The sequence below is a fragment of the Myxine glutinosa genome, chromosome 3, assembly GCF_964187855.1.
Source record: "Myxine glutinosa chromosome 3, kmMyxGlut1.1, whole genome shotgun sequence".
Lineage (NCBI taxonomy): Eukaryota > Metazoa > Chordata > Myxini > Myxiniformes > Myxinidae > Myxine > Myxine glutinosa.
The window spans coordinates 17,119,678-17,134,954 of record NC_136263.1 but is presented as its reverse complement, the minus strand read 5'-3'; the positions used below and the strand labels follow the sequence as shown (position 1 = coordinate 17,134,954).

Genomic DNA, 15,277 nt, shown 5'->3' with positions numbered 1-15,277 from the left:
ACAATACGGATCCCTGGACAATATTGATCCCTGTACAATACTGATCCCTGGACAATACTGATCCCTGGACAATACGGATCCCTGGACAATACGGATCCCTGGACAATATTGATCCCTGGACAATATTGATCCCTGGACAATACTGATCCCTGGAAAATATGGATCCCTGGACAATACTGATCTCTGGAAAATATGGATCCCTGGACAATACTGATCCCTGGACAATACGGATACCTGGACAATACGGATCCCTGGACAATATTGATCCCTGGACAATACTGATCCCTGGAAAATATGGATCCCTGGATAATACGGATCCCTGGACAATACGGATCCCTGGACAATACGGATCCCTGGAAAATATGGATCCCTGGATAATACGGATCCCTGGGCAATATGGATAATGCATCCCTGGACAATACGGATTCCTGGGCCCGTATTCATAAACATACTTAAGTCTAAGTATAACACTTAAGTACCTCCTAAATTAGGTTTTACGAACAAGTGGTATTCAATATGTTACTTACCTAATGTATTACACTCAACTTCATGCTTATATTTGAGACACCTCCAGGGGTGTCTTAAGTGAACGTAAGTTGGCCACAGACTGTATATTCTGTCCACTTTCGACCAAACAGCGAAGAGGAATGGCTGCATTGCTTCTGAGAGCACATGAACGGCTGGTTCGACGGCGTGCAATTCGTCGAGAACGAGTATTTCGTGACCGACTTCATCCGCTAGATGAGTACGATGATGTCGAACTATACGAACGATACCGCCTCGACCGGCAAACGATTTTGGATGTTATTGATGTTATTGGTGATAATCTTGATCCATTGACATTGCGAAACCATGCATTGCCAAGAGAACTGAAGGTTTTGGCAGCTATACGTTTCTATGCGACCGGAGCCTTTCAGCTGACAGAAGGAGATACAGTGCATGTATCACAACCAACGATGAGTCGAGTTGTCTCTCAAGTCACCCATGCATTGCTTCCTTTCCTGCAGGCTGTCGTGAAATTTCCAAAGGATCGAGACATTCCCACCATCGTTGAAGAGTTTCATGAAATTGCAAATTTTCCTGGTGTTCTTGGCCTAGTTGACGGGACACACGTTTGGATTTTAGGTCCCACCCAGCACGAGTGCGATATGTTAACCGGAAAAACTATTATTCAATAAACACTCAAGTAGTGATGGATGCTAGATACCGATTCATCAATGTCGTTGCCAAGTGGCCGGGAGGTACCCACGACTCAGTTATTCTGAGGGAAAGTGGACTTTCCACAAATTTCGAGGAACTGAATGGTGATGAACTGCTATTAGGTGGCAGTGGGTACCCCGTGCGACCATGGTTAATGACGCCATTTCTCAACCCAAATACGCCGCAGCAATACTAGAGCTCACAAGAAAACAAGGTGTTTGGTGGAAAGAGGAATGGGACAGTGGAAAAGACGCTTTCATTGTCTTCACGGGATGTTGAGATACTCGCCACAAAAATCTTGTGAAATCATTGCAGTGTGTGCACTTCTTCACAATATTGCAATTGACTGAGCTTTGCCTGATTTTGATGAAGAGCCAATCGCACTGCGGCCGCAACCCGAAGAGGACCCGGAAAATGTAGTTGTTTTACCGGACAGGAACAATGGTGCTGCTAGAAGAGATCAAATTGTCTGCTCACTTCTGATAGATGTAAGTGAAATGAAAAGCATAAAACAAATTAAATAATGCTCATTCATGCATGTATTTCACATGTTCACCTTAGTCGTTACAGTATTAAATCAAAGATTAGTGGAGACATGCGGAACCGGTACATCATTACTTCCATAGGTCGCCGGCATGAAATTTCCGGGATAAACTAATTTTTGCTTCTTCAATTGCAATACCTCTATTTCTAACGACAGCTTGTTTTTTCCAATCGCAGTTTTTCAATTTCTAATGTTGCTCGAGTCTTCTCAAGAGACAAAAGATCTTTCTGCATCTCTGTGATATCTCCGGGTTCATCAGCTTTGCGCTTCGTTTTCTTTTCAGTTTCCTCGGCCAAAGGCGGGCATGGATTCTGCAATGTTGCAGGCAGTTTGCGGCTTCTCGTTGCTGTGAGACGTGTCATGGAGGCGTCACTGTTTGTTGATGGACTGTAAAACAAATACCTTGTGTCAATTAGACCATCATTATAGGACATTCCATGGTATATCATATAGCCTACATCATTCTACCACTGTACATATCACCAAATAGGACAGCTACCTTGTATAAGTATACCTAATATAAGGATATTGTAATTTCTGATATAAGAGGACAACCGGAAAGTGGCAGCAACACACTCTAAAGCGAGTAAGGAAAGCGAGTAAGGGGGGGTGATTTGTAGAATAAACAAATAAACACTCACCGGTACTTTTGAATGGTACTGGGAACAGCCGATGTCGATTTCGAAGGAGCATCCCATGTCAAAGGAGCATCCGGTGACAAAGGAAAATTCGGTGTCAAAGGAGCATCCGGTGTCAAAGGAGCATCCGGTGACTTGGCGTGGTCGGCATATCCTGCAACTTTTCTTGAACTGTCCACACCACTTTCTATACCGTGTACAGTTGGATCATCTTCTCCTAGGATCGCGCCGACCTTCTGCGATATTAGGGACGGCTCCGCTGGTGCTGGTCCACCTCCTATAAAAGCGAAAATAATTTTGTAACAACAAAATATTATTTTACAATTAATGTAAAATCAACTACAATACAGAAACCAACTGAATATAAATGGCATAACAGAAGATTGAAACCATTCTCACCTGTTTCAGCAAGTTCTTTTCTGTACGCGCGGTAGCCGCGGTATTCATCCTTCATAACTGAGCACATGTTCTGCCATTTTTTCTGGTAGTCCTTGTCACTCCTTACCACGGTAGGATTTCTTCTATTCATGGCCTCGGTTATCTTAACCCATGCGTCATGCTTCTTTCTGTTCGAAACGGCGGCAGAAAACTTTGATACGATGACACCAATATGCTTTTCATACTCTTCGCACAGCCGAAATTTTTCAGCATCAGTGAAATTTTTCTTTTGCTTCGTAGACGTAGAGAGTTCCCTGCCATGATGAAGGGTGGAAAGAATGCCGATGGTCTTCTTAGCGACTTACAACAGCATTAAATAATAGCATTTGGTTTTGAACCCAGTTATGTAGTCCCGTCCTTATGTCATGGCACTCAGCCAAACCACAGAAACTGACACAATCGTGCAAGAAATGTGATCATTAACCCGAGCAACGACCAGTCAAAACGGTTAGGTGTTATGCCTATATTTAGGTGTCACACTGAGTGAGGTGTAACACTTAAGGTCATTTATGAATACCGACATAAGTCTTAGTCCTAGGTAAGTGTCACACTTGGAGTTTAAGTGTACTTAACATAAGAACGTTTATGAATACGGGACCCTGCACAATATCGTTCACTGTTTTCTGCAGGGTGGAGCCTATGGACAGTGTCTGTATATATATATATATATATCCATATATATATATATATATATATATATATATATATATATATATATATATATATATCACATACATGTCCTTTAGAATAGTTACTTCAAAGCAAAACATTATCTTCCCCCTTCCCCTAATTTCAGGTAAATGTCGTTATGTGTTGGGGAGGGGAAAGACAGGCCCTCCACTAATAAGGGGATAATTATTTGTCAGGCAATGCACACAGGCTCAAAGCACACCATTCAAACACCAGGTAAAAGTCCCTTTGAGAGGGTTTGTGGGAGCAGGGAAGCAAAACTCCACCAATCAGGGCCTGAGGAACTTCAGGGGAGCTTGTGAGGGTGGAGTGTCAAACTCGACCAATCGGGAGCCCAGAAAACACTCCCCCAACCCCCACCCTCCGCGAGGGCTGGACAAAAGGCCTTGCACACATTTCTTTATTTTTTGTCTCTTTGCCGGTTTCACTCAGCACGTGTGCGTCCGCTCTTGACTGGACTCTCTCACAGGCCTCTGCACATGATTCACTCTCTTGGCTTTGGACATTGCTCACCTTGCACGTGCCTGCACATGATTGCCCTCTTGGCCGGACTCTCCCTGCTCCCTCTCGCTGCTCATGTACACAACAAAAAGGCCTTGGACTTTGCTCGTTTTGCACGTGTTCATTGCTCTCTGTTAGCTGCAGGACTCCCTGTCGGTGCACGTGGTCACGACACTCACTTTCTGCACGAGGCCACGACGTACTCTTTACCCTGCATGGGATCACTATGTGCTTACTCCAAGGGTCCCTGGCACTCTTCCTTGCACAGTTACCGACGCACTCACTCTACCGAGTTCCCGAATTTTTGTTACCTGCTCGTGATCAGGACTGTCGTTTGCCGGCCAGATGCTCGTTGGTGAGGTCAAGACAAAAGGCGTTGCGAGGAGAAACATCTGGTAGGATCATGACCACTTTGCTAACAGGTTCCCAATGTTCGTTCCCCCTACTCTCGCCCATGAATGTGTGATGGGTGCCCTTGTTGTGTTTATTCGTAGTAATCATCACAAGGCGTAAATTATGTTAAGTTTCTGCCTCTTCTCCCTTTTTATTTCCTATTGATAAGTTTCACTGTAAATACTTGCAAATAAATTGAATTGTTAAACGTTTCCTTTCCCTCTGTCCATGAATGTCTTTTATTCCATTGCGCTGCCATTGCTCACACCCAGAGTAGCGATCGGCCGTAACAAAATCAGCATCAGCCCGGCGGGTACCAACGGTTGCTCGGCCGTCTAGATTTCCACCCAGGAACAAAAGAAAGTGGTACACCGCCGGAGGGAAGGTACGTTCCCCGATTGAAACCATCACGTGGTACAGGTAAGCTTAGTTAGCCGATGGACCCTGCTATCACGCGACGGACCAATTGGCGTTCGTAGATGCTGGTTCACAACCTGCCAAAGTACGAAGTTATTCGTGCATGGCAGCCTCAATTCCTGTAAGTTTGGGAGGGAACGGAGGCTAACCCCCTCGTAGTAGACCCGAACCCCGGACCGTAACAATATATACACTTGAAGTCCGATGGGTTCGATGGGTTCGACAATAAACCATCGGAATGGTAGTTCGCAGGGCAGGTGTTATGTCACAAAGTGCTCTGTATGAACGTATTTATTGATACACATTTGGTTTTCCCCTTGAGATTCGTCTTAAAGAATGAATAATTCATTTGGATAAACAATCGGTGAAGGAAATTTAAAAAACACCCACGGCGGGGTTAACTTGGTCATCGTTAACAATAGTTAGTAATTATGATTATAACATCGCCCGCATACTGAAAGTAACAATGCTACAATTTAGATTATAATGTATAGAAAAAAACAAGACCGATTGTCTAACCATATCGTAGCCGGGCTTGTTTGATGCTTTAGTTGAAGAGGATAGTACAGTATGACCTGGGTGGGGATACCTGTTACCAGTTAGCAAATAATGTAAGTATTAAATTGTTTTCATTTAAGGCATGGACAGCCGGTTCGTGAATGACTTGGGTAAAAAAAAAACGACGAATGGCAAACAATGAACCAATAAATTCCACGTTCCTGTGCCACCTTCAGTCAAATGTCAGGCATTGACAGCACGTTCTCTGTATTTTCATTCCAAACAGCATCATTCATCATTCCAATCACAAAATAATACTATAGTGTTAATATATCAAAATATAATGTTAAATCACGATTGTATTGAGATATGAGGTTACTGATGTTGATCGAAAACCGGACCAGTTCAAATTAATGCATTTAATTAATGGGAATGCGTACAGAATTATCGGCACTGAAGATGGAGCACAACCTATAGACCCATGGTTGACCTGGAGGGGTGAGGTTGGGAGGGGGGGGGGAGGGGAAAGGGAGAATGGGATGGCGAGGAACAGAAAACAAAAACCCAACGAGTCGTTAGAGTAAAACAATAACGACACAATGAATCAATAATCGGGAAATCAATATTCGATATAAGGGATATACAATGCCTATGGGATAGAGAGTCTACACCTCCTTTAAAAATATTCACATTTTGTTACCTTACAGCCTGGAATTAAATAATCATACTAAAATACGCAATTTTGCGTCTCTCTGTCTGATGATTTTTTGACCGCGATACATTCCATCGTTACTTATCCAATCTCAACCAAACCTTACAGGATGACCAAGGGTTACACAATGAAGGTTGTAGCGCAATCATTTGCCCCCCTCCCCAATGGGGTTTTCTCCCCTGAGCGGGTTTTCCCCACCATTGCTGTCAATAGGGTTGCGTGTTGAGGTGTATATCAATGTTAAGTTAGCTTTATCATGGCGTTTTTCCAAGGCCACTTCCAATAACAAAACTAACGATAATAGCATAATATTAATGTTATGACAAAACAATATTAATAGCCGGCGAAGCCGGTGTTGTCAATAAACGAGTACGTATTATGTTGAAAACCTGATTATGCCTTGGCTCGAGAATCCGAAGCGCAGTGGACGCAGCCATCTTGCGGAGGCGGAAGTATGCATAACAAATTTAAAACGTTCATTAGGAGTTTCTTTCACCCGTCATCGTTTGATTCACAATCTTATGCACCTCCGATGTATTAATAAAATAATTTATAGCCGGCGAAGCCGGTGTTGTCAATAAACGAGTACGTATTATGTTGAAAACCTGATTATGCCTTGGCTCGAGAATCCGAAGCGCAGTGGACGCAGCCATCTTGCGGAGGCGGAAGTATGCATAACAAATTTAAAACGTTCATTAGGAGTTTCTTTCACCCGTCGTCGTTTGATTCACAATCTTATGCACCTCCGATGTATTAATAAAATAATTTAAGACCAACATCGGCCCGCACGAGCCTGGTTATCTTCAACAAAACGCGTCACCGAACACCGGACCCAATGAGATTCGAGCATTTGAAAAAATATTTCTAAAATGAAAGCGCTCACTGGATGGAGTGCTGGAGACAGCCATCGACCGGATGCGGAAGTTTGCATAAAACAATTGCGAAAAAGTTCAATAGGAGTTTGTTTCACCCGTCGTTCTTTGATTCATAATCTAATGAAACCTCTCATTAGTAATTAAAATACGTTAAGACCAACCTCGTTATCTTCAACGAAAATCGTCATCAAAGACCAGAACCAATGAGATTCGAGCATTTGAAAAAATGTTTTTTTACAAGCTTATTACGCATTTCGGAGGGTGAAAACGGCGTCAAATATTCTCACATTGACGAAAAATTATTTTTTAGAAATCTCGCGGCCGTATGGGATAGTTTTTCATGGCCAGAAATACGGTATAAGCGGTTTACATATTTAGTTTAGAAATACGGATAGTTTTTCACGGCCGGAAATATCCGAAGTTGAGACGGAATTCACCGAATTAATCACTGCAAGCTAACTTCTTCTGGTGGACGAAGCCGCCGTGCCCGGAGAGTCAGAGAACCAGCCCTGGCGCCTGACAGCGACTGAAGTTAGAAGACTACACACTTACTGTGAAAACGTATGTTAAGCCCAGTTAAAAATAGGCCTTAAGCTAGCACATCGTATAGTTACTTCCTTAAGCTTCTTGTGACATTTATTGTATGCAGGTATTGCCATTGGGGAGGACTGTCTGCTCTTCTCTTTTACCAAGTCTTACCAGGTACGGTACCTACTACACCTACCTACTACCAACTACCTACCTACCTACTACCAACTACCTACCTACCTACTACCAACTACCTAACCTACTGATGCCATGGTGATGGGTAAAATAGTGGCAAGAGGTTTTGGCTTCGCCGGCTCATTGCGGCTTTGCAGTCGGTACTAGTACCAATAATATCACACCTCCCCAAGGCGTTTTTCCTCCTTGAAAAAACGTCGAGTCAACGTTTATAAATAACTTATCATGGCGTTTTTGTGGGAGCAACGACCCAACGGCCTCTACCAGAGGTAAAAATATTATAAACCACAAACACTTATGATTAGCTTTTTAAACAGTCCTTAATGCTGTTTATAACACTAAATAAAGAAATTTGGAGGAATCCCGACATCCATGAGGTAAGTTTTACTTACAGAACTGAGCGAAGATCTACTGTAATCTATGTACCACGCAAGGGTTGGGTTAATAACATTACCCTTCTTGCCGCTAACGTGGCGTTTTTCGTAGAAAACTTTTGAAACTCGCTCCAGCTGTTTAACACGAAACTGAAAGGGAGGAAGACCGGGTTGTGCTCATTTACTAAGCTGGCGCTAGCGCCCCATCGCGTGCTTGCGCTTGCCAAGCCAGCCGTTCCTTAACGGTTTTGAATGGAGTGCTTGCTCGAATGCTTAAACCCCTTGGCGATCTCTCCAGAAGAAACTTGGTAAATGAACACATACCCAATGTTCTTGAGACCCAACCATAGATCGACTGTAATCTATATACCCCAAAGAGGAATGACCCTTCCTGCCACTCCCATAGCAAACGGGTGTACTAGTTACATTATATCAGACTTTTTTCCTCCTTTATTTGCACATCATAACCCACAACTTCCAAGTGAAAAACAAAGTCTACAAATTTCAGAAAGTTAGTGTCCACCCCCCTGAGTTAATACTTGGTGCAAGCACCTTTGACAGCAATTACAGCTGGTAGTCTGTTGGGATAGGTCTCTACCAACTTTGCACACCTTGATTGGGCAATATTTTCTGTACAAAACTGTTCAAGCTCAGTCAAGTTGTGTGGGGAGCATTGGTGGACAGCAATTTTCAATCATGGCACAGATTTTCGATTGGATTTAGGTCGGAGGTCTAACTGGGCCACTCGAGGACATTTATCTTTTTGTTCCTTAGCCACTCCAGTGTAGCTTTGGCTGTGGGCTCCGTATCGTTGTCATGCTGAATGGTGAACTTCCATCCCAATTTCAGCTTTCTTTCAGAGGGCAGCAGGTTTTCCTCTATGATTTTTCTGTATTTTTCTCCATCCATTTTCCCTTCTATCCTGACAAGTGCCCCAGGCCCTGCTGATGAGAAGCATGCCCATAACATGATGCTGCCACCACCATGCTTCACAGTAGGGACGGTGTTCTTTGGGTGATGTGCTGTGTTGGGTTTGTGCCAAATGTAACGTTTTGCATTTAGGCCAAAAAGTTCCATCATGGTTTCGTCAACCCACAAAACTTTTTGCCACATGGCTTCAGAATCACCGGAGTGTTTTTTTTTGCAAACCTCAAACGGAACTCAAGGTGGGGTTTTTTGAGTAATGGCTTCCTTCTTGCCACCCTACCGTACAGGCCAGACTTGTGGAGTGTTTGGGATATTGTTGTCACATGCACACAGTGACCAGTCTTTGCCATAAAGGCCTGTAGCTCTTTCAAGGTTGCCATTGGCCTCTTGGTGTCCTCTCTGATATGGTAAGTCTCCTCCTTGCTTGGTCATCCAGTTTGGAGGGACGGCCTGATCTAGGCAAGGTCTTCGTGGTACCATACTCCTTCCACTTCTTAATTATTGTCTTGACTGTGCTCCAAGGGATATTCAAGGCCTTTAAATATTTTTATACCCATCCTCTGATCTGTGCCTTTTACACAACTTTATTCCGGAGACCTTTTGAAAGCTCCTTGGGGCTCATGGTTGAGTTTTTGCTGTGAAATGCACTACCCAGCATTGTAAACCTACAGGAGCATCTGATTTTATTCTGAAATAATCAGAACCACGACAACCTAACACAGGTGGAGGCGAATTAACTTGATGTGTCATTTTGAAGGTGATTGGTTACATCTGAGCTAATTTACAATTGCTATTATAAGGGGGTGGGCACTTATTCAACCACGATATTCCATATTTGTATTTTTAATTAATTTTCTAAAATTTCTAGAATTCGTTTTTCTCTTTGAAGTTGTGGGTTTCTATATGTAAATAAATGTGGATAAGGTCTGATTTAATGCAATTTAATTCCAGCTATAAGGCAACAAAAGATGAAAAATTTGAAAGTGGTGTAGACTTTCGATAAGCACTGTAAATACGACATTAATAATTGTATGGGTCATTGATACATTAGTATCGGTTATTGATAAGTCCCGTAGTCCATATATTTTATTGATTGTTATATCGTTCGTGCGGTTTTAAAGGTCAATCGCGTTTGTACGCTTTCCTTTCGTAAATAATTCTGTTTTTAATTCTCCGAGATAAATATATCTAACAACTAGAACGGCACTCAGTAGAGAGCATACCTACGCCTGGTTGGCCACATCACTCAATGGTGAAGAATCACTTAAAATTTCTACTAGCCGGATCCGAATCCGAATCTCCACCAAAATCTAATCGATTGTTCCTTGTCACACACACAACCTGCCCAACAAGTTTTGTCCAAATCCATCCATAATTTTTTGAGATATCCCGCTTTGTATCGTTTTTGGCCCAATCTCTCAATGGTGAAGAATCAGTTTAAAAAATTATAGTAGCCGGATCCGAATCCGGATCTTCACCAAAATCTAATAATTTCGTCCTTGTCACATACACTACATTTCTGCCAAATTTTGTCCGAATCCGTCCACAACATTTTGAGATATATTGTTCACAAACAAACGGACAAACGGACAGAGGTGAAAACATAACCTCCAGGCTCCATCGACCTTTGGTGGCAGAGGTAATTAACAAGAAGCTTCTATAGAAAATACCATCAAAGTCATCAATGATGACGTCATAATACTACTGTTTATGAATAGGGTCAAAGGTTGGACGCTCCAAACAGTTTACAACAAGTCACACGAGTTCGGAAGGGAAAACAAACTGTTTATTTTCGGGTCAACGTGACGTCAACACACGTCATATATTAATTAATTGCTGATGATAATATTTTTTATTTTATAATAACCTTTAATACAGAAATCGATCGATAATGAAATCCCTTTTGCATGTTTGAAAGTTACAAACGCATGTCTGAGCCGGCGTTTCGATCCGAGGAGTTCCGACGGGACTGAAGAACTCGTTTCCCGTTTTGGAAAAGTTCAGCGGCCATTTCACATTCGCGGCACGTTCGGCCTGCGACCCCCGAGCGATCCAGGTGACGGACGGACGCGAGGACCTGGCGCGCGCGCGCCCCCATCGCGCGCTGCCAATCCCGGCGCGCGCGCAGCAAAAGGTCGCGCGGGCGTCCCGCGCTAATGCCGCGGCGGACGAGGCTCGGAGGAGGCGCCGACAAGGGGCACCGCACCTAATCATGTCGTGGATTATACGTCTCGTCTAAATGCTGATGTTTTCAAAGGCGATGCACAACATATTCGGCTTTGCAAGATCGTTGTATAAATATTAACCGCGGAACTCTGACGACTCCATTACTGGAGACGCGCCGAACGAGCCGAACGAGTGTGCGGCCGGAAAAAACTCACACCGCTTGCACAGTGAGATCGGAAGCTTCCAAATGCGGACCATCCTCATTTTCACTACCGTGATGATTATTTCATAACCACACACAATAATGCACCTGATGAAACAATGTTGCAATAAATATTCTCCGTACTTTGATTCTTTGTTTTCTCAAATTATTTCCAGGAGGAAAATTATATTTAATTTTGTCATATATATATATATAATCTGTCCATATATATATATATACATATTATATCTGTTCGAGAGTTGTGGGTTATAACTAAGCAGGCCAATATCAGAGGATGTAAAACCGGACTCAGTCATGGCTTGCGGACTTCCTTACCGGTCGTAGTCAACGTGTGGCCCTGAAGGGATTTCTCTCATCTCCCCTCCCAGTTCTGGCTGGAGTTCCCCAAGGTAGTGTTCTGGGCCCTGTGCTTTTTCTGGTCTTCATCAATGATCTCTCCGACTCTCTGGAAAATCCCCTCTATCTCTTTGCTGATGACTCCACTATCTGCCGCTCCATTCCTCATCCCTCAGATCGGCAGACTGCAGCCTCCTCACTCTCTGCAGACCTGGACAAAATCACAGACTGGGCAAACAAGTGGAACATGTCTTTCAATCCTGACAAATCTCACACTCTCACTTTGTCTCTCCGAAAAGACCGACTGGACAACCCTCCCATCTACTTTCTCAACAATCCTCTCCAAGAAGTTCTGTCACTTCTCCAAATTTCCTAATTTTATTGGTTGTGATGACGTAAAATGCCGAGATATTTTATCCAAGTCATTACTGCTAAATGGAAAGGTTTAGCAGTAATTGGACAAAAATGACGATTTGTATTCTCGTGTTTGAGGACATAATTCAAATGAAATAAAATAAAGATTTTAAAGATCGTAGAAAAACTTTTTTTGGAAGTTTACCGCCGTTGGTGCTGCGTCTATTACACCACCTTATTTAACACGTTATATTAGTTCTGCGTGCCTGTTGTTTTTGTCCTTTATGACGTCCTTAAAACCAGTAAGTCTCCTGTCTGGAATGATTTTCAATTTTGCTTGACTGCCAGACAGACAGAATAAAAAAAATATCTCACTCCTTTCTGCGTACGTGTGATCATGTCTCTCACCTATAATTGGAGAGCATAACCATTCAGCTCTCACCTAATCAATTACCCCAGGTGGCTGGCATTTCCAAATAAAAAAGACAATGGCATTCAGTAGAGAGCATACCTCCGCCAGGTGAACAGTTTGCGTTTTGTATCCCAGAACAGACCAGAAAATCACAAAACAGAATCACATTTAATCAAATTCATCCATCCGCAACGTTTTGAGATATCCTGCTATTTATCGTTTTTGACCCTATCTCCCAATGGTGAAGAATCACTTAAAAAATTCTACTAGCCGGTTCCGTATCCGGATCTTAAATTAAAAATTGAATCGATTCTTCCTTGTCACACACACACAATCTGTCCACCAAGTTTCGTCCAAATCAGTCCTTAACTTTTTGAGATATCCTGCTATATGTTGGTTTTAGCCCCATCACTCAATGGTGAAGAATCACTTAAAAAATTAAATAATTATCGTATCCGAATCCATATTCAGATCTTCACCAAAATCGAATCGAATCGTCCTTGTCAGACACCCAACCTGTCCACCAAGTTTCGTCCAAATCCGTCTACAACATTTCGAGATATTTTGTTCACAAACGGACAGACAGACAAACGGACAGACATACAGCGGTGAAAATATAACCTCCAACCACCTTTGGTGGCGGAGGTAAAAAAAAAAAAATTTTTTTAACTACACAAGGCTTACCTTGCGTTGCTTTTCTTGGTTGCTTTACGCAGCTTTGTTTGGCTGGAAGAGCATGGGGTTAATTATGGAAATCCTAGCCACCTGGGGTAATTGATTAGGGCCCAGGGATGTCACCAGGGAAGAGGAATGGAAACGTTCAGCGGGGTGAGGTTTTCTTGGATATGCTCCCTTGGAACAGTCTGGGGAAGAGACAAGGAGAGACAGAATTCATTTTTTGGGGGAAATGAAGGTTGTTTTTTAAATATTATTTCTGCCGTTATGATATTCTGTGCTGAACTGTGTTTATCATCAGATCAGGAATCGAACTCCAATCAGACTGAATCGCTATCTCCAGCAGCTTATGCTGTAAATCACTAATAATGTAAATTCAATAAATGTATCAAAAAAGGGAATATGCTAACTTGCCATAATGATAACTCCAATCGGATCTATTGTTAGCGACGTGCAACTGAGTCAACCAACCTAATGTTATTTCAATGGCACGACAGGGGCAGTAACCCAAGACCCTAAGATCTCAAAGCAGCCACCTTAACTGTCAAGCCAATGCCAAGCTTAGCCACCTCCTATCGGGATGTAAGAAAAACTCATGTCAGAACAGCTGTATACACAAAGGCACAACAAAGTATTTCGAGTAATCCACTGGTACATCTGCAAACATCTCGATATCCCAGTCCCAGAAAACTTATGGAAACATGAACCAAAAGTGATAATTGAGAACAAGGAAGTAACGCTCACATACGACATGATGATCCCATCGAGCGTGAATACAGAAAACAAAGCACTGCGACCGGATATAGTAATCATGTACAAAAAAAGAAAAGAAGGCATTGCTAATTGAAGTGTTAGTTTCAGGAATTTTGGCCGAAACAATACAGATATCAAGAAATTACCAAATACCAGGATCTCAAAAATGAAGTGAAAAGATACTGGAAGCTGAAGAGTGCCGAAAAAAAACATTTCTGGGAATATTATGACAAATGAACTGCAGTTGGAATCTGTCCGAGGCTCGGTGATGATCCTGAAAAGAGCCCTCGGAACAAAACTTTGAGAACAAGAAAACTTGACAAACTGGTCCATGAATCAGGATCCCTTACTGAAACGGAGGTGGATACTTCGAGACCTTGGAGACTCCGTTCCACCTTCTGAAACCCAAACAAGAAGGTAGCTGGATAAACATGGTACTTCCATTCACTGCAGAAGGTCTTCTAGCCACCACTCCTTCTACAGGTGTACTTTTCGATTTATCCTCATCAACAGATCATTAGTATCAGACCATTTGCCATTAGTATCGGCAAAAAGGGTTGGCGTCAGGAAGGGCATCCGGCCGTAAAACATTGCTTCAAATAGGGGACCGAAAAACAACAACAACCACGGTTCCCGAAAAAGGCCAACCCCCGCTTTGTGGGGAAAAATGGCCTCTAAAGGTGGTTTTTTTTTAACAGATCATTAGTATCAAGAAAAGGCATTCAGGTGGCAGATGCCTGCATATGTTTGGTAATCATCCTGAACAAATCGTTGCACACAATGAGAAACCCACAGACCATTTGACACAAACAACTGACAAGTGTGGCTAATGTGATGGTAGTGCGAGCACACCATTGAGTGCGAGTTGTGGTGCTGAATGATTGTTACCTGTACAGTGCGGTAGTGTTACATGCTCATGAAGTGTGATCAACTCGACGATCCCGGAGCTGATAGTGTTGGGAGTCTCCGTCCGGTTCAGGTAACAACCGATGTGCCCCGGGCGACAATGGCGGCTGGAGCTGGAATCCCGCCCGACTCGTCGAGGCAACATTCATCACACGAAAGGACCGATAAACCTCTAAAGACCCAATTCCAAGAAAATAGACAAACTACTTGTAAACCCAATCCGATAAACTCTCTTTTGTAACCTTCACTTCCCTGAAAGTGTCTCTGAAACGAAGGTGTCCCTCAAACACACACCTTGGTGTACGATTCATGTGGTGGACAACCCGGTCTTGGCACCAACACGGTCTCTGTATATAAATGCGATTAGTTCGACCTTCGTCTCAATTCTATTCTCTCTTGGTCCCGTAAACCGACTCAGTGGGACTCCCAGACCCGATGTGGATCTCTGCATGCACCTGCCTTTCTCGAGCCCAAGAGCCCAAGTCTCACCTTGGGCAGATGGTGCCACCCCGTGACAAAGGT

The 15,277-nt window shown here is 43.0% G+C and overlaps 1 protein-coding gene across 2 annotated transcripts; it reads right to left on the bottom strand.

Moving 5' to 3' along the window:
* Positions 1-1,718: 1,718 nt before the first annotated feature.
* Positions 1,719-14,847, bottom strand: LOC137418039 (uncharacterized). 2 transcript variants are annotated; one of them, XM_068104017.2, is made up of 6 exons: positions 14,738-14,844; positions 13,106-13,284; positions 11,635-11,866; positions 2,782-2,948; positions 2,386-2,659; positions 1,719-2,131 (listed from the first exon to the last, which is right to left on the bottom strand). In XM_068104017.2, exons 3-6 carry the CDS (start codon positions 11,673-11,675, stop codon positions 1,891-1,893), a joined length of 723 nt encoding a protein of 240 aa, XP_067960118.2. In that variant the 5' UTR covers positions 11,676-11,866; positions 13,106-13,284; positions 14,738-14,844; the 3' UTR covers positions 1,719-1,890. The 2 variants fall into 2 exon arrangements, with proteins under 2 accessions (XP_067960118.2, XP_067960119.2); XM_068104018.2 differs by lacking the exon at positions 11,635-11,866 and having other exon boundaries at positions 1,723-2,131; positions 14,738-14,847.
* Between the last annotated feature and the right edge of the window lie 430 nt (positions 14,848-15,277).

Coding starts and splice junctions, on each gene's coding strand:
- LOC137418039 (XM_068104017.2), bottom strand. CDS start 11,675: ATGAGAGAAATCCCTTCAGGGCCACACGTTGACTACGACCG. Junction 2,660..2,781: donor AAAAGAACTTGCTGAAACAG/GTGAGAATGGTT, acceptor TCGCTTTTATAG/GAGGTGGACCAGCACCAGCG. Junction 2,132..2,385: donor AGTACCATTCAAAAGTACCG/GTGAGTGTTTAT, acceptor TTTGTTTTACAG/TCCATCAACAAACAGTGACG.